This window comes from Tachysurus fulvidraco, chromosome 5, assembly GCF_022655615.1.
Source record: "Tachysurus fulvidraco isolate hzauxx_2018 chromosome 5, HZAU_PFXX_2.0, whole genome shotgun sequence".
Taxonomy (NCBI): Eukaryota; Metazoa; Chordata; class Actinopteri; order Siluriformes; family Bagridae; genus Tachysurus; species Tachysurus fulvidraco.
Window position 1 is genome coordinate 30,021,699 of NC_062522.1, and position 25,100 is coordinate 30,046,798.

Sequence of the window (25,100 nt, forward strand, 5' to 3'; positions counted from 1 at the left end):
TTCAGAAGCCATTAGCATTTTACTGATAATATTTATGATAATAAACAAACATGAAAAAGTGATTATACAGTAGCTAGTGAAAGATATCATCCATGTGTTTTAAACTGAACATAATATGCAGACTGTATATCATGCACTTTAAATCAGGGAAATAAGTTATAGTTAGTTTTTGGAGTGTTTTCTGTTGCTAAGTTGGAAACAGAATGTGAAGGTTAAAATAAATGACATTTCACTTTCGCACTTTTTTGTTTTGCATTGTGAATCTGATTTAAAAAAACTCTATAACAATTATGTCTTAAAAGGTATTCTTAGGTCAATGTAATTTTGGTTTGTATCTCAAGCATTTAAATTTTGACTTCTCCGTCTGGACACGTATCTTGTCCACACTCTTACCAGAGGTTAATGAGGCAATTAAGTAAACTTTTATGTTTGGCCAATTATTTCCTGTAATCTTGTAGATTATCTGAAAATTACATGGAATAATTGAGGTGATTTATAATACGTCGACAAAGGAGGCCTGCTATCTCTCGCTTTTCGCTTCGACCTGTCGGCATACGTGCGATCCTTGTGGTCTGACCTGTTAGTGTCCTCGTATTTGATTCGAAGGACCTCACCGACAAAGCGAGGAAAGGCCATTAATTATGGTTTTGTATTCAGCGGCCAACTGCAGCTGAAAACGGATTATGATGAGAGAGCGGTCAATCTCCGAGTGCACTTTTAGTGAGGAAAGGAGATGGATGCTTAGCTCCTGGCTGCCCTCTTCATTTTGTGCTCACTTAACGTCAGTGTGGCATTAGGAATGGGCATGGTGTTGGCATGATTAACAGTGAGGCACAGTTTGAGAAATAGTTCAGCCAAAAATAAACTGTACACAATTTTCTCACTTAAGTAGGATGTAATGTATTAAATAAACATGTATTAAAAGTGGGAACTGAGGTGTTTTTTATTTTTTTTGTTTTGTTTTTTTGTTTTTTAGCCCATCTGCCTCAAGATTCAGCATATTCTGAGATGCTTTTTTTTTTTTACGGGTGCAAAGAGTAGTTATCTGAGTTACCGTTGTTCTTCTGTCATCAGCAAGGCTTTGGGGGTTTTTCACACCATTTTGTCAGTCCAGAGACTGTTGTGTGTAAAAACATTTTGTCATCCTTGAAGTTTGCATGTTCTCCCTGAGCTTTGGGGATTTACTCCGGGTTCTCCACTTTCTACTTTCAGTCCAAAGACATCTGTTGTAACTGACTGGGATCTCTAAACTGTCCCTAATGTGTGAATGGGTGTATGATGGGTCCAGGGTGTGCCATGCCTTGTGTCTTGAATCCCTTGGGAAAGACTCCAGGTTTTCAAAGCATGGATGGATGGATGGATGGATGGAAGGATGGATTGATGGACAGATGGATAGATGTGTATCTGCTTGACATATCTGCCACATCTTTGATTATTTGGATAACAACTTGAATTAGCAAAGGTATGTAACAGTGTTCCTAGTAAAGTGGAATAAATTATTGGCATCAAAATTGTTATATACTGTATTTTTTTTGTCCTTCTCAGCTTAGTGGTCTGAACAAAAGTTCTCTAGAAGATAATATACATCAGATTTGTTTCATTTGTTTTAATTGCTAGTATAAAATCATATAATTAATCATTATTCAAGTATCGTTAGCTAGAGAAGTGCAAATGCAGGAAAACTCAATTTGACCTCTGGATTCACTTTAAAAATGATTCTACTTTGCTCAGGTGATCCAGACTGCAGAGAAAACTTAACTCCGGTGTCTTTATCATCCACATTGGTGTGGTTGATGGTGTTTTTTTTTTTTGTTTTGTTTTGCTTTACTTCACAGCCACTCTGTCTTTAACAACATGATAAACACTGACAACGCTAGAGATTTTAGAGCTTTGAGTTCCAAAAAATATCTTTCTAAAAAAAAAGCAGAATTAAGTCACTGAATTAATTGGTGTCATTTTGCTCAATGTCATATACAAAGACTCTCTTGTACAAAGAAGTTATTATTTTCTTTTTCACCACTGTGTGATTGTGTTATTAAATGGAGGATTCATATTTTTAGACCACATAATCATTCCCCTTGTCGGCTGATCGAATACATTTAGAGTAAGTGGGAAATGATGTACATTTAATTTTAGTCCACACAAGAGCTTTACATTTAGTCTTCCACAAATATTTGCTGAATTCAACGGAAGGTTGAGCATGAAGGAAGGCGTACGTGACATAAGCATCCTAAAAGGCCATTTCCACTAATGGCCATCCTAAGCGCCATTATATATCTGCCATGCCTGCAGAGCTTTAAAATGTCACCGTCTATTTGCATACAAATGACACGCGGAGCTGATGCCGACATTTCATTATTTATTCGCTCGTTCAGTGCATTTCAGTCAGTCAGGATCAACTCCTCTGGCTGACGTTGAACAATGGCCAATAGCATTACTACACTCTTTCTGCTCTCACCCCCTCTCCTCTCTTTCTCACAAACACACACACACTGAGATGCACAAATGAAAGCACTACATCCTTCCCAATTCTCTCATTGCTTATTGCACACGAATAATTGCAATTGAGAATTGTTTTCCTCTCGGTTCCTTTTGGAGAGCGACTGCACTGATGCTGCCAAGGGAGGCTGCATCATTTAGAGTTGCTATGGAGACGCCGTTACCGGGGTTCCTGCATCAATTCCTTGTAGTTTTGGTCTCTGCACGACCAAATGGCACTGACTGTCAGTGTAGCTTTCATGTTTTCAAAATTAATACAGGTATGTTTATTTGTAATGATGCCCTGTGGCTAGAAGTGTTTTTCAGTGAGTTATTTCATACTTTATTCAAAGTTAACACTGTTCTTCATACTCCAGAGAGGAGATGCCTACTTTTATCTATGGAAGTACAAACCAACAACTATAAATATAAAGTACTCAGATAAGGATGCGGTTGTTCGTTGTTTGTTTTTTGCACACACAATACACACTAACGTGACATTATATTAGGTACATATACAGGTTAAAATTCTCTGAAACACATTTAATATGTTCATATTTTTAGATGTGTAAATTCCACTGGTGACCTGATATCAACAGATATCAGATCAGATATCATTGGCTGATCTGATATATTTGGTCAGATCAACCAACGTGAAAATAAACCAAGATGCTGATGAAAGAAAACATAACCACAAAAAAATAATGAACTGATGCTATTACAAAGTCATGCAGAGGGAAAAGAAACTGTCTCCACTCTCACGTTTATTTTGTACAGAGTAAAAAATATGAATGTTTATTTTATTTTATTTTTGGAGTGGGTGCTGTTTAGTTAGTGAGAACTATAACGCTTTGTTTAGTAATGATATCGAAGTCAGACTTCACTGTAAAGTAGAGAAAAGCAACAATGGTGTGTTCACCTGGTGATCTGCTGCCATCTAGTGGTAAGTACTAACACTACAACTTCTATTCTCTATTATTATTATTATTATTATTATTATTATTATTATTATTATTATTATTAATAATAATAATAATAATAATAATAATAATAATAATAATAATAATAATAATAGCTGTAGAGGACTGGATACAGAGTACCAGTTACGTAAGTATACTTGAATGCAAAAGTTTGCATTCCCACTAGTTTCTAAATTGTGAACTTGGAGGTACGCGGTTTCTACGGTATTTAATCGAATGTCTTCTGCCCCCAAACACCCCCCCCCCACCGGATGTGCACCCTTTTGCGCTGTAGGACTTGTGTTAGTGTAAACAACATGCAACTAACTGCACTGCTGTAATGAGCGCTTCTCGGTTCTGCATGCACGTTTCTGTTTACGAGCAAGTTACAACACAACCCGGTAGCTCTGTCTGTCTGTCAGTGTGTGTGTGTGTGTGTGTGTGTGTGTGTGTGTGTGTGTGTGTGTGTGTGTGTGTGTGTGTGTGTGTGTGTGTGTGTGTCACTTCCGAATGTTTGAATCTCCCAAAAACACTCCCTCTTCAAACAAACACTCCCTATTTGGCGGGGCTCGCGCACATCTCGCGCACTTTCCCCCACCTGCGCGTTAGTAACCTTTTTTTACTCAGGTATTTTTCACAGTGTTTTTTTTTTTTTTTTTTTTAACCTGAGATTTTTTGCGTTAGTTTGTTGTTCAGAGACACTGTTTGGATAACTGAGTGATGTCTGGTTCGCCGCTTTGTACCTGTTACGACTTGTAAGGGCGTGCGTGCGTGTGTGTGTGTGTGTGTGTGTGTGTGTGTGTGTGTGTGTGTGCGTGCGTGCGTGCGCACGCGCGCTCCCAGGTGCAGATCGGGCGCGGCCTCAGCGCAAAAAAAGCGAAGTGTCGCGAGCGCCATGGCCATGAACGAAAGGGCCGCGCGAGCTCTGAGGGAAATCATCAAGCGTCAAGGCAACGGAACGTGTGCGGACTGCGGAGCTCCCGGTGAGTTCGGTTCCGCGTGGAGTGTTTGATCCCCTGTTAACTTTGTGTGTGTGTGTGTGTGTGTGTGTGTGTGTGTGTGTGTGTGTGTGTGTGTGTGTGTGTGTGTGTGTGCATGCGTGCAACAGGGTGCCCTAAAACTGGACCTGCATGATTGGTCACGTGGTCATCTACCGAGTTGGACCGAGTTTAATTGAAAAAAAAAAAAAGGTTACCAAGGTAACCCAGCTGAGGGAACTTGCTAGCTTATAAACTAAATCACTAAAAATAATACGCACTATTTTGTGTCATAGTATGGTTTTTATTTTTAGTTTATTTTTTTATTTTTAAAACTTTATAATATTCGAATTTTTCACATTTATTTTATTTGTCTAGTACTTTTTTTTTTTTACAAAGATTTTGTCTTTGTAAAGATAGATGTAAATGTCTCAAAGCAGCTTTACAGAACATAAACACAGAACTAAAGGTTATTATAAAGAATAATTTAAAGATGAATAAGTGCTTGAGAAATCACCTATATAATAAAACACGTGTATTAACTAATGAACTATTGAACACATTTTTACAGAAACAGACTATAAGTTTATAAGCCAAAATCTTGTGATATAATATTATTTTCTCTTCCTGTAGACATTTAATTTTACCACAGAATATTGTGGAATATTAAACCAGAACATTCCCAACTGGAATATTTTACAATAACAGCATTATTATAGTTAATACCACCACAAAATTGCATTCGATTTTGAATGTTTAGTTTGTAAACGATGATTTAACGGTGCAATGTTGCTGTTTTTTTATTGTAGATATAATTACAATATTGTGTAACGTATAAGAAAAGCTAGTTCCTGTTAACAGCTCTTTATTTTCCTGTCATAGACAAACAAATAAACAAAACTAACATAACCCAAATATATCGACCGATAGGACGAAAGTGGACATCGAGTTCTCCATCGTGAAAACTTTACTGTCGTGAAAATGTGTTGACTAAATTAAACGAATGTCTCCTGACAATTTTTTTTGTTTGTTTTTTTCACACTTGTGTGTATATCGAGGCTTATGATCTGTTTCTGTACATCATATCTCACTTCCTGTCTCCCACTCAGCCATTATTAACACAGGAAATTAAAGCATGTATGACCAGAATAGATGACTGAGCTGATTAATATAGCTAGTTCTAAACTTCTTAAAAAAACAAACACAACGCACTAAGCGTTTAGCCGTTCCATGTCCTGTGGTAGTGGACAACATGGTGTATTATTTTATATTAGAAGCACAAAGTCTGAAATTTGAAGAAGAAAAAGTTTTCTGCTCAATATTTTGGCATTTTCCCCTCAGATCTCTCTAGCACTGAGATCCAGGCGGTTCCCGGGTACAAGATCGTACATGTCCAAAGAGAAAATACCTGATAAGTCTGATAAAGCCACAAGTTCTTTAAAACTACAAAGTTAAGGCTTGCTACTTGGCATTAAATTAAAGTTGCGCTATTTAATGCTTATTAATGCTTTATACACCACAGCGCTGTAAAATTCTCGACCCTGGTTGTTTGGTCAGAATTTCTTGCGATTCTCGTGTCAGCTGTAACGCAAGCCACGGGTTTGTGTAATGCTCTTGTCCTAACGCGTTTGCTTTCTATAATAACGACGTATTAAACAGTTATTACAGCCAGGGGATAATATAAAGCTCCAATTTTATATTTGACTCTTGATTTTGATTCTAAACGAGTCGTTCCAACAAGAATCAGGAATCAGTTGCAAGATTCGTTTCACTTTCAGAGTTCCATGCTGGCTTTTTTTTTTCTTTCTCTTTTTCTTTTTTCAGCTTCCTCTAGTACAAACAGTTCAGAAATAAAGTTTCCTGCTAATTTAGTTTTGTCTTTTGAGTAAGTAAAAGCCAAAAAGAGTGAAAAAGCAAATTGGAGAATTTATGAAAGTCAAAATTAAGAAGAAACTTAAGAAGTGTGTGTGTGTGTCTGTGTGTGTGACAGAGAGAGAGAGAGAGAGAGAGAGAGAGAGAGAGAGAGAGAGAGAGAGAGAGAGAGAGAGAGAATAAGAGCAATTCAGTGGCTTATTTTCACACCAGTGAGTGTGTAAGATAAAACACACAGGTGCGGCCAAACGGAGATAAGCACAGAGTGATTGTATGACTGTAAAGGAGTGGACATTCACCTTGGTGAAAGTCTGAACATTGTTGTGTGTCACATTGCTGAAATTCTCTCTCTCTCACTCTCTCTTTCTCTCTCTCTCTCTCTCTCTCTCTCTCTCTCTAGCTCTAAATGGTACTTTCCAAGCTTCAAGTTTGCAAAAAGTCTCATTCCTTTTTCCTTTTCTTATTAACTACTGTAATAGACATGATGTCAGAAGACTCACTTCTGTTTCTATTCCTTGTTTTGTGGCTCTGAAGATTGCATTAAGACTTTTAGAGATTTTGGGAAACACCTTTGGCTCGTATAAACGTGGCTTTCACGTTTTATCTATCTCTAGGCACCTTACGATTCAATTCCAATTGAATGAGTGTTAAAGTATGATCTTTGGATTTTTGAATTTTATATACTGTATATCACATAAAACATTGAGTCATTGATTCATTCATTTGTTCATCTTCAGTAAGTGATTTATCCTTGTCAGGGTGTACACACACACACACACACACACACACACACACACACACACACACACACACACACACACACACACACATACACATATGTGAATATAATTAGACCAATGCTAAATATAGTTTTCTATTTAGCATTGGAGACATGGTGGCTAAGTGGGTAGCACATATATACTGTAGGCTAAACAAAATTCATTAAAGTGTCCGTTTGCTTGTCTTCAGTAACTGCATTAGGCTCAAGGTTCTCAGGGAACCTGTATAGGATAATCGCTACAGAAAATAGCTGGATGGATACATGGATGGATGGGTGATTAGCATTGTTGGCATTAGTTTATTAAGTACTGAAAAAAAAACCCACACAAAAACAACACAAAACCTGCCATATAACAAACCACATGATTTTAAAACAATGTCTCATTAAACGCTTTCCTTCTTCTCATTGTTATGTTTCAGACCCAGAATGGGGATCCTGTTCCTTGGGAGTGTTTATATGCCTCGTTTGTTCCGGCATCCACCGTAACATTCCCAACATCGGAAAGGTCAAATCTGTCCTACTGTCAAACTGGGAGGACTTGGAAGTTCAGGTGACTGGAAAACACCGCTATGTCTTTATCTTACCTAGCTTATACCACAGCAATGTCGAATTCTTGATTCTGATTGGTCAGAAGTTGTTGATTATGTTTCTATTATCTTGCTAAATATATATTATTCATGTGGTTGATTTGATTCTCCAATTTTTAACAGTATTTTTGCTTCAGGAACGTTTACCCACTAAGATGTTTCCTTTTTTTTTTTTCATTAGCTCATTAGCTAAAGCGAGAGCAAATTCACAATTTGATTCAATTTTGTTTCTTTTTGCACAAAATTGTAATCAAATCAAACACTTTTCGATATATTCGATATATTCGTGGTACCGTTTTTTAATGTTGTAATATAATGAGCTCTGTAGCAGATCCCGAGTCATCATTTATAAGTAAACATGAGCATCAAAGTCAACTAAACTGTAGAGACAATAGCATATGACAACATCATGACATCATCACTTCATATAAAATTTTGTTGGCAATTTGCCTCTTCCTGAAATACTTGAACTAGCACTTCCACCCTTTTTTTGTTTATTGTACATGTATATTTAAAAAGAAATCTAGGTTGATGGTATCCTACGTTTGTAACCTAGTGAACCATTGTCAATATATTCACTAATAGAGGCGATAAATCACTGTTGTACTTACAGAAGGGCGTCTGCCAAAATGTAAATGGTGGAAGACTAAGAAAACAATTTAGTTCACTTCCACTTGACATTAGTGCCACATCTATAATTACTTTATAATTTTATCTCAATTTTCATACAACAATGGGTTAAGGGTCTTGCTCAAGGGCCAAGTAGGATTCAAACTCACAACCTTCCGATTCACAGTACAACACTTTAACCACCAAGCTACCACATCCTACATACCCAGTTAGTTTACAGACTATAACTTGCCTTACATTTATGACAGACTCATGTTACACGACTGAGCAATTGAGGGTTAGGGGGACCAGCAAGGACAGCTTGGTGGACCTGGGATTTGAACTCACAACCTTCTGATCGGTAGTCCAAAAGCTTACCCCCAAGCTACTACATCCCCACACCTTCTTCTACTTAGAGGGTGTTACTGTAGTCATCTTCTAGCCTCAGTTAGCCTTGCGTCTGTTTTCACGCCGCTGACTTCATCAGTGTAGTCCAGCGGAGAAGTTGTGTGTGTATTGACGATAAAGCCTTTGTTTTGTGTGTTTTCTTATCTGTTTCTCAGTTCTTGGCGGAGAACGGAAACGATGTGGCCAAAAGTAAATTCGAGGCTTATGTGCCAGTGTACTACTACAAACCCACTCACAAAGACTGCCAGTAAGTCCGCCCAATCTTATAGACTCGACCGATCTTTATTTTTTTCTTTTCTAGAAAAGTTGACATAAGTAGCACAACATTTGAGTGCTGATTGTGGGTTAAGTTGGATTTAAGGTAACCATCTGACATTAACATGCAATCTAACCTGCACCAGTGCATATGCATTAAACCTGCACAGTTGTAAGAGTAAGAACTCTGCATGAGGTACCTGAGGTCTGCTTACATACTGAGTCAACCTGGAATATTCCATGATGCCTGAATGGAAAAAGAAACACAAGAAAATATATATATTGTACATATAGCTGCAAGCAGCGATTTAGGGGGCCAAGCACTTCAATGCACCTCTTAGGGAAAGAGGGAAAAACATTTCTAGGACATTGTGTTGCAGGGGTATTTTTCTGTGCGTATGTCCAGATTTGCCCTATTTGAGTTGTGTGTAAGTAGCTGAGGCTGAGCTGTGATTGGTCCAAATATTGTGCACGTGTTCCATGTTACATTACATTCACAGCATTTAGCAGACGCCCTTATCCAGAGCGACTTACATTTTATCTATATTTTTTATACAGCTGAGCAATTGAGGGTTAAGGGCCTTGCTCAGGGGCCCAGCAGTGGCAGTTTGGTGGACATAGGAATCGAACTCACAACCTTCCGATTGATAGCACAACACCTTAGCCACTAGGCTACCACATCCCTATGTGCTGCTATAGACTTACATGTGGATGTGTAAAAATAAAAAATAAGTAGGTTAATTTACTAATAATAATATTATAATATTGTACCTATGGACCTTTGGTGCTTGGCCCCTTAAATATATATAAGCCGCAAAAAAATCTTGTGTCTTGTGCTAAAAATGAAAAAAATTCACATGTAACAGCTTCTGCACTCATAAAGCTCAACATGAAAAAATTTGTAGCTACTTGGAAAATGCTTTAAAATATAAATGTGCATTCATGTGTGTATATTTTAACAAGTATCCATGTGCGTTCATAGAGTCCTGAAAGAGCAGTGGATCAGAGCTAAGTACGAGCGGCAGGAATTTACCCAAGACGCGAAGACTCTGGTGTACGAACAGGGTGAGCGTTAACCACTGTAACGACAACTCGACATGTTGTCGAAAAACGTGTTGATTTACCAGCAGAAACTTCACTAACACTGTATGAGTCATGATTTTCTTGATGACAGGAACCAGAGATGGGATGCTAATGAAGAGAGGGCGAGACAACGGACAGTTCTTCAGCAGACGATTCGTCCTGTCTGAAAGGGAAGGGACACTTAAGTACTACATAAAGTTTGATGTGAGCTTTACACACCGTTCATATACAACACAACACTGTAGCAGGGCTGTAATGTTTGTATTCCAACCCATTGGTGCATCTCAATCAGAGTCCCTAGTTCACTATTTAGGCCGCTGATCAGGTAATCGGCTATTTTAATCTCTCTCTCTCTCTCTCTCTCTCTCTCTCTCTCTCTCTCTCTCCCCAGTGCACTGGAACGCTTACTCTCTAAAAAGTCCCACAATGCATCACGAAAACCATAGAGCATCGAAGCACTATGCTATGTATATGAAATGATTTTTTTCTGAAGCCACTCATCTCAAATGAAAAGTTCATACAAACTCTCTGTGGCTCTTAAATGCTTACTTACAGTACTTGCTTAAATGTTTAAGATTTGACCTTCTATATATTGTTTGTTTGAGTTTGCTTCAAGTATCATGACAGAAACCCGTGTGATTATGTTAACAAATATTTATACGATATATTTTATATAAAATATTTATCTGTTTGAGTTTTTACACTGGTGACCGATGAGGAAATTAGGTTTCACCAGCCATTAGAAAGTCATCAGTGTCCTAATGTTTAGTGAGTCTGTCAGGATCCAGCCAGGAACTTGACCATATGCGTTTGTTTATGTTCGCTATTCACGTGTCTGCCCCGATCCGTGTCTCTTCCTTCCCACCTCTGCACACCTGTTCCTCATGTGTTAATTGTTATGTCTATTTAGCCATGCTAAATAGACATGACAATCCTCGACCTTGTTTTCGTCTTGTGTCAAGTCTAGTCATGTCTTTGGTTGTCGTGTCTTTGTGTTTTTTAGTTAATAAATCCAGTTTATTTTAGCTATCCTGCATTTGGGACTGTTTTTATCCCCGCATCACTGCCAGAGTCAGAGTCTTTAACAGTGTAGGATTGATTAATTCACCATGTATGGAGCTGATTGAGACGCATCCCATAGTCACACTTGAATCTTTCTTAATTAGTTAAGCAAAATAGTTCGCCTTATTGAAAGACCAAAGCAAAAATGAGCAGGCTTCTGTTGGAAACTAATCAGCGATGGGTGGGAGTGACTATTAAAATCAATAGAAAAAATGCCATTTAAAACATTCATTATTTATTCACTTTTACATCTAACGTTATAGTACATCCAGAAGATATTTTTTAATTAATTAATACATTTTTTGCAGACCTGGCAACCAAGGCATTATACATTTTTCTAAAATAAATACAGTATTGGAAATCTACAGAACACACACACACACACACACACACACACACATATATATATATATATATATATATATATATATATATATATATATATATATATATATTATTTGTTTGTTTGTTTGTTTGTTTATTTATTTATTTATTTTTAAAAATGATTTGAGACTTTATAAATGAAAGACTGGCTATTTTATATTCTGGTCATATCTGAAATTGGGACACGCCATGAATATTGCGATGCTGTGAGTGGTATAGGTCGGCAGTAAGATTGTAAATGTGCACATTTTCCTCCACACGCAGCTGCGAGTGCTGGGAATATAGATTGGGGTGAACTGGATGGAGCTCTCTGCTGTAATAGTGTTTAAAATATTCATGTGTGTTGAAGAAGAATGGTGTGTGTGTGTGTGTGTGTGTGTGTGTGTGTGTGTGTGTGTGTGTGTGTGTGTGTGTGTGTGTGTGTGTGTGTGATGGTGCCGACAGGTTAAACACAGTTTGTTCTTTTCAGACCACTGCTCCCGTGGGTCATTTGTGCTGGTCAAACATGTCAAACAAGTCAAACACGATTACATGTCTAAACAGCTTTGGAGTTTCAGACACAAATACGATGTTCAACACAATACTGTGTGCTATAAACTATAAATACCCAGCGTATTACATAACGTATTAGTACAGTACTAGGATTCTGGTACTGTGGGCCATTTAAAAGGTTTAGTCCCAGTTACTATTGAAACTGTTCAATGGCTGTTTATTTGTGTTTAATACAAAACAATTTGTAATGAGTTCTGTAATGATTTGAAGCATTACTATTGTGTGTACCGAATTTTTTACAATGTGCACAGCACTGTAATTTTAAAAAAGAGAGAAAGAATAATAAATAAATTGATAATAATAATAATAATAATAATAATAATAATAATAATAATAATAATAATAATATATTTTTTCTGTAGCATGACAAGCTATTATTACTCTCTTATTAATGTCATGAAAAAGCAAAAAATAGATGCTATGGATAAAATAATTTATATTTATTTATATTTGATTGATATTTGATATTTGAAGTCATTATGACTCTCCAGGCTTTATAAACCTTATTTAAAAAAAAACTTGGTGTATGAAATCAGCTGCATTTTATAATCAGCTGTCACAGAAACATGAGTTACTGTTAAAACCAGATCAAATCCAGATCATTTTCCAATCCCAGCCTATTCTGACCTGTTTTTATTCCTCTTCTACCAGTTAATTGTTTAAATAAACATTTATATCCATTTATAGTTACATTTAATATCGATGAACGTTGGCAACTCAAATTGGTTCTTGTTCTTGCTTAATCTTTAGTACTTATTTATATAGACTCTGAGTAATGAGAACAAATTCATATGCCAGAAAGCGTCAAGATACAGTACAGCACTAACGCTGGAGACTCATTCCATACAGTAAAAGCTAAAAAAAAAACAAAAAAAAAACATAGCAACAATTACAGAACCTTTTTGATGAAGTCTTTTGAATTATTTTTGTCTTTGAGTATGCATGTATGCTGATGATTTCTTTCCTTTCGTGCTCCCACACAGGCTAAAGAACCTAAAGCTGTAATAAAGGTGGACACCATCAACGCCTCATTTCAGCCGGAGAAGATCGGCAACCCCAACGGCCTCCAAATCACTTACCTTAAAGACTACAACACGCGCAACATCTTCCTCTATCATGAAAACAGCAAGGTCAGTGGTCGAAATGTGGAAATGCTTTCATTGCAAAATAATCGTTGAATGTGTGGGGTTCGATATGATCAATTTCTTAATGTTTTTTTTTTTATCATTATTATTATATTTATAGATTAAATTATAACACATAATATTTTTTATCCTTTTATACTTATATATAATTATACAGCGAGCCTCTGCGGTTGATTCTTACAACTGTTGTTTACATCTTCTTCGTGTTCTTCAAGAGTTTTCTTCTGGTTCTCTGTTTTTTCCCCCAGTCTAAGGACATGCATCGAAGGCATCACTAAAGTTGTCCCTAGTGTCTGAATTGTCCCCTGCAATGGAATGATCTTTTAGGATAGACTCCAGACTCCTGTCATTGATCTAAATGTAGTTACTTTCCATTCATCCTTATCTAGAGACATTTAGATTTTTTTTAATCATTTAATACAACAGAGCAATTGAAGATTAAGGGCCCTGCTCATAGGCCCAGCAGTGGCAGCTTGGTGGAGCTGGGATTCGAACTCACAAACTTCTGGTCAGAAATCCAACACCTGTACCTGTATCTGTAACCCTATGAGGCATTAGAGGTCTAATTAACTTGAAGAGAAATAATTAGAACCAAGTAATCGTGTATACAATTCTTGTACTAGAATAACTGACAAATTGCTATGGAAAAAGACACTACAGGACATGCTGCTGTAGGAATATAGTCCAGCTCTAGCTGCGTCACTCCGCACTGTTGTTAATTATTTTCTTATTTAATATTTTCCACTTTACAGAGAACATACTGTACTGTAAGTGCTTATGAGAAATTTTTTCTTCACTTGTATTCAATCCAGCTCTCTGTCTGTCTGTCTGTCTGTCTGTCTGTCTGTCTGTATTTGTCCCTCTCTATCAGGAAATAGTGGACTGGTTTAACGCGATTCGAGCCGTCCAGCTTCACTACCTGAAAGTAGCTTTCCCTGGGTCTTCTGACATCGAAGTGAGTAAATATTTTTACACGCTCTGCTTATTGGTCAGATAATTCACCACAAATGAACTAACTGGAACAGTGTTTATGTATTTATGAGAGATAAGGATGTAAACCTGGATCTGCCGATGAATCCTGGCAGATATGGGGTTAATAATATGCTTAGTGTTGTCTCACACACACACACACACACACACACACACACACACACACACACACACACACACACACACACACACACACACACACAAACACGTACACTCCTCTTCTTCTTTTCAGTTCCTGTTCATATGTTGGCTCTTTACTGTCCTATTGTGTGGTTCAGCACATGCTTTTAATATGCATGGTAAGCTAAAAATCTTTAAAAAAAAAAAGAAAAAAAAAACATACACAAAAATTAAGAGTATTTAAAACTTGCTTATGTGGGTCAAGATTTAGTAAAATTAGTATTTATTTATTTATTTTTATATTTAGTTATTAATTTGTTAGTTATTTATATGTTTATTTATATGTTATTTATTTAGTTATTTATTATATATTTATTAATTTGTTATTTATTTGTTTGTTTGGATATTTATTTATTTATTTATTTATTTATTTATTTATTTATGATGACACTTCACCTAAAGAAAGTCAACAAAAAAACAGGCAAAAATATTCTATTTAAAAAACTATATACTGAATATATTCAGCTCTGAGTGACAGATTACAGCGGAAGGAATTAAATGTGTCCTGAAATTCATTTAATTTATTTTCTTCTTATTGATTTTGTTCATCTTTATAACTATTTTTTTATTGTTATTATTTTCATGTTGGCAATCACCCTTGAATTTATTTATTTATTTATTTTTCAGTTAAAACCCAAACTGACGAGAAACTTCTTGAAAGAGGGCTACATGGAGAAGACAGGACCAAGGGTAAGATCTTAGACTGATTACTGTTACATCATGTGTTATTCGACGCGTTCAGGGCAGAGCCAGACATCTGTACAGGACGTCAGCATCTCATAGCTCGAGGGTTTAAACCTGAGCTCCAGTTTCATCCTCTGAGGAGTTTCTCATGCTCATTACACCTTCAGGTTCAGGACATGTTTAATCTTGCGTCCGGTAAACATGTCCCGTTTGCTGCTCTGAGAAAACCCTTTAATTTAATTTCTTTAGCATACTCAAAGTCTAATTTATTGATTTGCCACATAATCGGACATCCATGGTACGACAATGTAGTGAAACTTTATTTTTATTATTACTATTATTATTTTTTGGCTGTCCTTGTCATAAAAATAGAATCAGTAAGAATATATATATATATATATATATATATATATATATATATATATATATATATATATATATATATATATATATATACTGTATAGCATAGAATGTCAATAAGAATGAACTATACAGGTGGGAAAGGGAAATAAGGATAAGGACATTCTGTGGAATTTACCTCAAAACATTAAACGCATACTATAATAGATCACGATTTATAATGATCCCGTGAACTGAGCCTCATTTATCCTCATACCAGACATTTATCTTCATACACAGAGTCATACCTGAAGGAGAGGGCTTTGTTTTACCGATTTGTAGATTAGCCCCACAAACTGGCAGCATGTCAGTACTGAAGTACTGAACAAACCTGTGGAACCAGATTCTAAAGCTGCATTCAGGACTTGAGCAGTGTAGACATGCTGAACTTAAGATTTGAGATCGTGCGAAACACACATGTTCACTTTATACACTATTATTATTACTATTATTACTACTGCACAATTATACTGTTAATAATTATTTTTGTTGAAATGTCTTAGATTTTCTTTCTAGATTATCTTATGCTTATTGTCAATGGTTTTTCATATTTATATCATCTGTATATTTTTTTATTGGTTCTTTGTATTTACATTACTAAACACCAAAACACCAAAGAAACAATCTTGTATATGTGAAATTGCTGCAGGTAACATACTGCATGTAACCCAGTTTCCTGAGAAAGAATCGAGACGCGGCATCAGTCATGTCGTTCCAATAGCGCCAACCATGACGTTCCCTTAGCATCAGCCATGACGTTCCCATAGCGCCACCATGAAATCCCCATAGCTTCAGCCACGATGTTCCCATAGCATAAATCATGATGTTCCATTAGCATCAGCCATGATGTTCCCATAGCTTCAGCCATGACATTCCCATAGCATCAACCATGACATTCCCATAGCATCAATCATGACGTTCCCATAGCTTCAGCCATGACGTTCCCATAGCATCAATCATGACGTTCCCATAGCTTCAGCCATGATGTTCCCATAGCATCAATCATGACGTTCCCATAGCTTCAGCCATGACGTTCCCATAGCATCAGCCATGACGTTCCCATAGCGTCAACCATGACGTTCCCATAGCATCAGCCATGATGTTGCCATTGCGTCAGTTTTGAAGTTCCCAAAGCGTCAACCATGACATTCCCATAGCTTCAGCCATGACGTTACCATAGTGTCAGCCATGACGTTTCCATAGCATCAGCCATGACGTATTCATAGCGTCATCCATGATATTTCCATAGCGTCAACCATGATGTTTCCATAGCATCAGCCATGACATTTCCATAGCGTCAATCATGGCGTTTCCATAGGGTCAGCCATGACATCCCCATAGTGTCAACCATGACGTTCCCATAGCATTACTCATGACATTCCCATAGTGTCAGCCATGAAGCTCCCATAGCATTAGCGTCATGAAATGTAATATGTAATGAGGTTCTATAATAGTTGTACTCATGTTCAATACATTTGAATCGTAGAGGACTTTAGCAAAATGCGTGTTAGAATAGAACAATATAAACCTTTATATTTGTCATACGGGTTAAGGGCCTTGTTTAAGGGCCCAACAGTGGCAGCTTGAACCCTGATCCTCTGATCAACAAGCCAGCACCTTAACCGCTCGAGCCAACACCGCACCAAATCATCTTGGTACAAAGTGTTGCAATGACGTCACAGTCACATTCTCATAGAAACCCCCATTCCGACCCAAACCCAAAAAACATTCAGTGCTTTAATTCACATAAAACACTTAACAAGACATAAATAGGTCATGATACAAAATAAACATACACGAATACGAGGAACCAAACACCGCAACATGAAACAATGACGACTCATTAACAATACACATGTAAAGAAACACATGACGTAATCACATGATTTTAAACAAATTATAGCAAAGCACCTGGCAGTAACCCACTTTGGTGGTCTGGTAGGGGATTGTCCCAGCAGTTACTTACAGTTTCTTTATGCAACACAGCTCGGCTCAAATCTGAGTAAAATCTGCTGCAATTGTCATTCCTATCACTGCACCTCGCTCCCTCAGAGCTACCAGTACTGCCCGACTGGTCTTACCATCTCTCAGGGTAAGAAGCAGGTGTACAGCAAGACTCTTTTCTGTTCTGGCGTCAAGGTGGTGGAATGAACTTCCCCTAGATGTCCGAACAGCTGAGTCACCGGCTATCTTTAAATGACGGGTGAAGACCTACCTCTTCCTGAAACACTAGAAAATTTCCCCTGTTTGTTGTATGTGTATATTTAAAATATTTAGGTTGATGGTATCGCAGGTCTGTAACCTACTGAGCAACCTAGTGAGTTTTTGCATTGGAATTTCTGCTATCGCAAAATCACAAAATCCTGAAACTTTTTTTTTTTTTTACCTATTAGGTTTTTTTTTTAAAAGATTTGAATATATTCTGTTTATTAGAGAGCGTAAACAAGGACTAACACAGAATAAGTGAAACCAATCAGGCAATGACATAATGGCCGCAAAAATATACTGAATATACTGTACTAGACATTAAGGACAGGAAAGGGTTTGCTAAATGAATTGGTAATAAATGGTATTTTTGCTTCTCTCTATCACTTTTTTTTCCACAGCAAACGGAGGGTTTTAAGAAGCGCTGGTTCACGCTAGACCACAGGAGATTAATGTACTTCAAGGATCCTCTGGTAGGACTGGTTTCCTTTTTGCTTCCTTCTTTGTTAAGGTTTCCTGATTAGATGTGTCTGCTGGAATGTGGGCTTATAAGCGGAGAAATCTGACAAACAGGCTGCTACGATATACCGTTTTAACCTTAATTTTCCGCGTTCACATTGTTAAACCTGCTGTGGTCTTGTTTTGCTGCTAGCAGCGGTGGAAAGGACAGTTTAAGGACAGACTTTATTTAAAAATAAACCGATTAAAATGATTCAAGTACTAGTAATTCCATCAGATGTGATGAGATTAATAATTATGTCATATCCCTACATATTGTGTCTCCAAAGATAGTATTTACATTCCTATAATGAAGCGGAAGACATGGCTTATTGTGTACGGAATGGTATTGCTATAACGTCTGAAACCGTGAGACAAAATTGCTAAATAATGTCCAGAAAACAAGGGTTGGGCCTCTGTATCTAGTGACTCACTCGCTGTTAGACGTCCTGTAGCTTGAACAGGAAGTAAGTTTTAGAATACCTCAAGATACAAAGCCTGGCTGTGAGGTGTGTGTGTGTGTATGTTTGTGTGTTCATGTGTGTGTGTGTGTGTGTGTGTTTGGCAGGATGCATTTGCTAAAGGTGAGGTGTACCTGGGTCACAGAGACCTGGGTTACAGTGCCAGTCCTGGCTTACCAGCCAGCAGCCAAAGCAACAGCGCCTGGCAACATGGCGTCACCATAGTGACCCCCGAGCGCAGTTTTCTGTTCACCTGTGAGACAGAGGCAGAGCAGCTGGATTGGCTGAAGCACTTTAATCAGGTCCTCAGCCTGCCGATGTCACCACAGGAGTACAGCAGTGAGTGAGCCAGCATGCATGTCACACTTTGGAAAATACTGGGTTTTTTTTCAGTTTGTTCGTTATTGTTTATGAATAGCTTTAATAATATAATACTGATTGTTATTTTAAAGTTAGAATGTAATTACGAGCTTACTAGTATGCAGGATGTGTTGTGTTCTTGTTCTTGAAACTTTCTGTTTCTGACTTCTGTTTTTCAGTGGAAGCCCTCTTCAAACATAAACACTGACTGATTTACGCACTTTTCTCGGCCCCAGCCTGACCTATCACCTCTTGATATACTCAAGAATGAAACACTACTGGTTTATTTTTATACACAGGAGAACTTGAGTACTGTTAGGCCTAGCGTGTTTACCGTAATTTCCAAGCCAAGACGCCGAGAAGATCAGGATCCTTTTCAGTACCGGTCACTTTAAAAAGTTTTGTTTTTTTGTTTCTTTATTGTTTATCTGTATGGATTCGATATTGGATTGTGTTGGTGTGCCTTAATAGTTATTGATAATATACCAAACTACTGATTTTTAAACATTAGTTTAAATTGCACAGCAGGAGATTTGTTTTGTCCTGAGATGCCCTCTACTGGTGAGGAAATGCCATGTAACTCTGAGGTTTTATTTTTAAGGAAAAATCCACCTTGACCTGTATATCAATTCAATATTATAATTATGTTCAGCAAAAATAAATATCTTGTATCGATATTATGACTTGTTTGGTTTAAACCTATTGATTCCCACAATTTACCTTCTAGAGACAGTGATGCAGCAGAACTTTAAGGACTCAACAAAGAAGAAAGCTTACAGGCTCACAAACTCACTGCAGTTTACTTTATGCTGTACTCCAGAACTGCAGATGGCGATATGAAAATTTAGCATTATCTCCAATAACAATTGCTGCACCTCAGTGTCATCTATCTTAAAATACACCTGTATGAATACGGCATGCACTTCCTGTATTTCCAGGGATTTCAGAACAGCGTAACAGATGTTGTGTCATCGGGTAGGCGTGGCCTATTTGATAATATAAAACCAACCCTAACTGTAGTTTTTGGTTGTTTATTTGTTTTCTAAAATAAATCTACCTGTATGACTGTTTTGTCCTTTGTAGTACTGTATGCTCTTTTTTTTTTTTTGAAAGAGGGCGTTTTTCCAAGACCTCCGGAAACACGCCCTCTTTACGTCATGGTAACGAAACCCCTGGAATTTAGTGAATGCCGTGTGATAGCACGTCACTTATAACAACCGATCACATGCTTGGTCTCTGCACAAATTATTCACTACATCAACGTAACTGCCCTAGCGATGCCCACTTATGATGAGCAAGAACAGACATTTAAATATTTCCAAAACAAGTCTAGTTTTTTTGGCGTTCAGGGTGGATTTTTCCTTTAATTTAACAAATTTGGACATGCAGTGTAATTTGTTCTTGTTACTTTTTGTACTATTATTGGTTTTTAAACTGAACTTTCCACCAGATGTTTAATACAAAGGAAATATATAACTGTAATCTAAATCTTCAGAATAAATACATAGACGAGCGTCTTTATGGAGATGGAGTTCATTATTCTTAGTGCTGGATGATCACGTTTGAGCACGAGGGAGAATGTGTGCATCTGTGTGTGCGTGTATGTGTGAAATGGCACCCTGGTGTTCAAAGACGTATTCGGGCAGCCCAAAGTGAGCTTCTCCTAAATCTAACATGTCATGTGCAGTTGCACTTAAGTGTGAGTGAGAGTTTTAAGAGGCGGGTGACAGAGAAAGAGGGACAAAGAGAAAGAAAGTTGGATAGGAGAGAAGAGAGAGGCACTTAGCAAGACAGCTAATTGGTTTCAAACATATCAACTATTGATACTTATCAACAACGCTTTGGATAAAGGACACGGATTCCAAAACCTGGATGGAAACATTAAAAGCTTTCTGCATTGCAGATGAAGGAAGTCCAAAAAGTTGTGTTTGTGTTTCAAGAAACTTCTGCTTAGTTTTACGGACGCTGATCGGTGATAGACCAACGGGACACTTCAAGCTCTTTTCTGTGGAGATTTCGATAATGGGATTGTTTAAGACTCATGAATTGACATCTCTAAGGACTGGTCCATCATATCTTTGTTGATGTTTTAAGAGGAGTATTGCCTTTTCACTCATTTACAAGTGTACCTTAGATCTGTTGGAATTTTAAAGAGATGGTCCCCTCCAATACCCAATAATTTTTTTTTGTTTTTAAGTTGAGTGGCATTCTGTGGATCATGAGCTTGGTGCCCAATTCCAGCATCTCCATCCCTTCCAACTCGGGCACCAGTGGATCTGGAAGTGGCTCAAGTGGAGGTGGAACAGGCAATGTGTGGGTAACTCCTCTTCTTGGTGCAACCCTGATCACCATGTGCATCCTTGGCATGGTAGGAAATGTTTACACACTGGGTGTGATGCGCTCTGCAGTTTTGCGGCGCTCTGGTTCCATGTATGTCTTCATTGTTAATCTGGCAGCAGCTGACCTGCTCTACCTGGGCACAATCCCATTTGTGGTATGCACCTATTTTTTCCATGACTGGTTCTTTGGTGAGACGGGTTGTCGGGTCTTGCTTAGCCTTGACCTGCTCACCATGCATGCCAGTGTCTTTGCCCTTGTGGCCATGAGCCTTGAAAGGTATCGTGCCGTGGCATCACCATTCCGTGCCCGTCGCTCAGCCACTGACTCTGCTCGACATCACTGGCTAGCAGCTCTTGCCATTTGGGGTGCTGCCTTGGCACTCACATTACCCATGATGGTGATGATCAGACTGCGGGAGGGGCGTCCTGGAGCCTCCGGTCTTGTCAAGCGCATCTGCTTCCCCACATGGACACCTGAGGCTTTCAAAGCCTACCTCACTGTTCTGTTTTTCACTAGCATGTTGGTGCCAGGGCTAGTCATGGTGGTCCTTTATACAGGGTTGGCTCGACGCTACTGGACCGCGCAGTCCAATCTCACACGTGGAGGAGCAGAAAACAAGAACAGCATCCGCCTTTCCATCTCTCCTTGCTCGTCTAGGCGAAAAAGGCTTAAGCACAAGGTGGTCTGCATGATCTTCAGCATTGTCGTGGCTTATTGGGCATGCTTCCTGCCTTTTTGGGGTTGGCAGATGGCCAAACTTTTCTCAGCCGAATCCCTGCGCTCACTGACACCTGCCACACACACCTATGTCAACTTCTTTGTTACATGCCTTACATACGGCAACAGCTGTATAAACCCGCTGCTCTACACGTTGCTCACCCGCAACTATAAAGACTACCTGGCACAAAGAGGACAGACTTCAGGCTCCAGCCGTATTGACCATGGCTCAGGGTCAGGCATCAATGATCTGTAGATTCAATTATCTATAAGGGGAATGGCTGACATGAAAAACATATTCCTAGTATTATACCGCAGCAACAAATGGTTATATCTCATATATATGTATGTTCAAATCATATGTCAGGAATACTTTCGTTGTTATCCCATCCACCTCTATGCAGACAGAACAATGAAATAATGCCCACTCAGGACCAGGGTTCAACACAAGCCAAGGATACCAAAAACTATGATTGGAAACCACTGTTTCATAGATTATGCAATAACACGGGCAACTACCAGATCAATTTTAAATTCATCTGGAATTTTGGAAAAAAGCCCGGTATGCGAACGACATCCAATGTAATGGACAGCTGATGATTTAGATAAGCTGCTTGACACAACTTTCTGAACCTAAAGGTTGCAATGGATTCATCTTAATTTGTGACATGGGCCATTGTTAGTGCTTTGTTGATATTTAAGATAGATTATCTTCATTATGTTTGATATGCTGGATAATGTTAGTGTAATGTGTCTGGACCGGTCACTCTCACACACACAAGGACCACACGACCACTCAATGAAACTCAGCTCTTTTTACTGTAAGAAAAGAAATAAAAGTTGAGACACGGGGTGTCAGATTCTCCTTCACCGGCACACACATGATAGTATATTGAGGGGAGAAGCGAGAAGTACATGCGTCATCGGCCTCATACGGAAGACGGACTGAACGTTATACAATACCAGAGATAGATGATATAAGGGTAAATAAAGTATACAACTTATAATATATAAATCTGTCATTCTCTTCTACAGCACATTATTGTATAATGTTCAGTTCACCCTCTTTACCTTGGGCTTCTGCATTTTAGCCTTAATATCAGGCTTGTGCTTCAGGATGGACTGAGGCTGCCTTCCACAAGCTTGATGACCTCTATGGTACTTGGCGTAAACCTGCCACCATCAAGGTGAACTACAGCTTGCCAATGCACAAAATGACCAACACAGATCTGAAAAGACTCCTGCAGAGTGAAGAAATCCAGAGAGCCCTTCGTGCCCCCAACAAAAAGATTCAGCGTAGAGTTCTCAAGAAGAACCCACTGAAGAATCCCAGAATAATGATGAAGCTGAATCCTTATGCCAAGACAGCACGCCGTCATGCCATCCTGAAGCACAAGCCTGGGATTAAGGCTAAAATGCTGAAGCCCAAGGTAAAGAGGGTGAGGAAGGTTAAGAAGGTCAAGAATCCAGCTGCACCTGCTCCCAAAACAGAGTAAAGCTGTGTGTTTGCTGCAACTCATGAGTTGTTCCAACAAAAAATAATGCAGGAAATAGACACTGGTCAGGTTAAATTAACGAGTTCCCTTTTTACACCAGTTACATTAGCGCATGTCTAAAGGTGTGTTTTGCTGTGTTTAGCAATTCTCTAAAAACCTTTAAAGTTAAAATAAACATATCAAGTTCTTATTACTAAGATCACCAGTGGTATTTTCAATAATGATATTGTTATGGGGATGGACACACTGAATTGTAGGCATGTGTGTACGTATCTAACCATCTAACCGTAAAGGCATGGATAACCAGGTTGGACATGTCTACACTGTTCCCTTACACTCTGGAATGTTACTCCAGGCCGATAAATTCCTCACTTTAAACCACAGGGCTTTTCGAGTAGCAATGCAAATTATTCTTACTCAGCTGCTAGAGCAGATAATAATACTGACAATACAGATGACCTGATTAATGCACCATGAACCATGTGACCTTCGGCTTGGTGACATCATCGCGGTACAGTAGCGTCGCTGATAAGTCACTATTGGAGAAGAGACTTTTAAAAGCCAAATTATACTTTCTGCTAACTTTTACTGTTACGTACATAGGTTTGTTTCCTGATCTGTAAGTGCAAAGCAAATTATGGCTCTGGTTTGTAACTCATATTTACATTACAAAGATTACAAAGATTTCAAAGTTACAAAGATTCCTAGATCTTTCTTAAAAGTCCTAAAGTTCCCAATATTTTTATAAACAAAGAAATTATAAGATAAGTAAGGAATAAAACATGACTTGGGTGCCATTTAAAATAAATAAATAAATAAAATAAAATAAAAAAATCAACAATAGAATAACTTGATATGTTATATATGTTGATATGTCCTTAAGTGTTTTATTCCTTTCACAGAAATTTGCCAACCATGACTTTTTCTTTGTATTAAAGAATGGAATATTGTAATTTATGTACATGTAAACTTACTTTAAGGGTGAACTCTTTTACCCAATGGGCAATTTCTAGACAACTTAGGTTTTTATATTGAATCCTTTGACTGATTTGTTAAAACCAAATTAAATAAAGCCCTCTTCTACTTTAAAATTTTGCATACTTGAATCATAGGTGTGTATTTATCCACGGTGTATGGGGCTTTTCTTCCTGTGTACCTAATGAAACCAAAAGAAAATCAGCTTTGGGCAGTTGCGGACAAAATTTTATACAATGTTTTAATATCCAAACTGTCAGGGGAATGGCGTAGCCTACACACGACACCCTCAGACCTCAGTTCTCCATAAGTGGGTGGACCGTGTCTCATGTGTACCTGAGACATCAACGTCTGATAAATTGACCATTTGAACTGTTTGTTTATTATTCAAGAGGTCTGAGCAGCTGAGCCAAGCAGCTGAACTAACGTCAATATGTCAGAACTTTACTTTTCCTTTCCCTAGATCATTTTCATTTGCTGTACAGTACAGGTGTGAAGGCAACATAGTGATCGAATGTGCACTCCACAATCACAGTCAGCATTAATGCTGCCTCTGTGCTGAGCTAGTGAGGTCAGGAGGACGATTGAGTGCTTGATGCACTGTGAATTACTATAGACTCAGTACTTGGCAAACTTTGAGGTT

At 38.0% G+C, this 25,100-nt stretch overlaps 3 protein-coding genes across 4 annotated transcripts; all 3 read left to right on the top strand.

The window, feature by feature from the left end:
• The first annotated feature begins 3,961 nt into the window (after window positions 1-3,961).
• Window positions 3,962-20,446, top strand: zgc:92360 (uncharacterized protein LOC436988 homolog). Of its 2 annotated transcripts, XM_027160082.2 has the most exons (12): window positions 3,962-4,064; window positions 4,281-4,420; window positions 7,487-7,617; window positions 8,827-8,918; window positions 9,909-9,991; window positions 10,101-10,213; window positions 12,991-13,137; window positions 14,024-14,107; window positions 14,950-15,012; window positions 18,012-18,083; window positions 18,677-18,908; window positions 19,109-20,446. In XM_027160082.2, the coding sequence occupies exons 2-12, from the start codon at window positions 4,333-4,335 to the stop codon at window positions 19,135-19,137; spliced, it is 1,134 nt and encodes a 377-aa protein (XP_027015883.1). In that variant the 5' UTR covers window positions 3,962-4,064; window positions 4,281-4,332; the 3' UTR covers window positions 19,138-20,446. The 2 variants fall into 2 exon arrangements, with proteins under 2 accessions (XP_027015883.1, XP_047670255.1); XM_047814299.1 differs by lacking the exon at window positions 3,962-4,064 and having other exon boundaries at window positions 4,126-4,420.
• A 633-nt stretch (window positions 20,447-21,079) lies between these two features.
• Window positions 21,080-22,830, top strand: uts2r4 (urotensin-2 receptor 4). The gene has a single exon (XM_027160083.2). It carries the CDS (start codon window positions 21,148-21,150, stop codon window positions 22,240-22,242), a length of 1,095 nt encoding a protein of 364 aa, XP_027015884.1. The 5' UTR covers window positions 21,080-21,147; the 3' UTR covers window positions 22,243-22,830.
• LOC113651269 (60S ribosomal protein L4-like) lies at window positions 22,705-23,530 on the top strand. The gene is made up of 2 exons (XM_047814119.1): window positions 22,705-22,725; window positions 23,090-23,530. Exons 1-2 carry the CDS (start codon window positions 22,705-22,707, stop codon window positions 23,480-23,482), a joined length of 414 nt encoding a protein of 137 aa, XP_047670075.1. The 3' UTR covers window positions 23,483-23,530.
• Window positions 23,531-25,100: the final 1,570 nt, after the last annotated feature.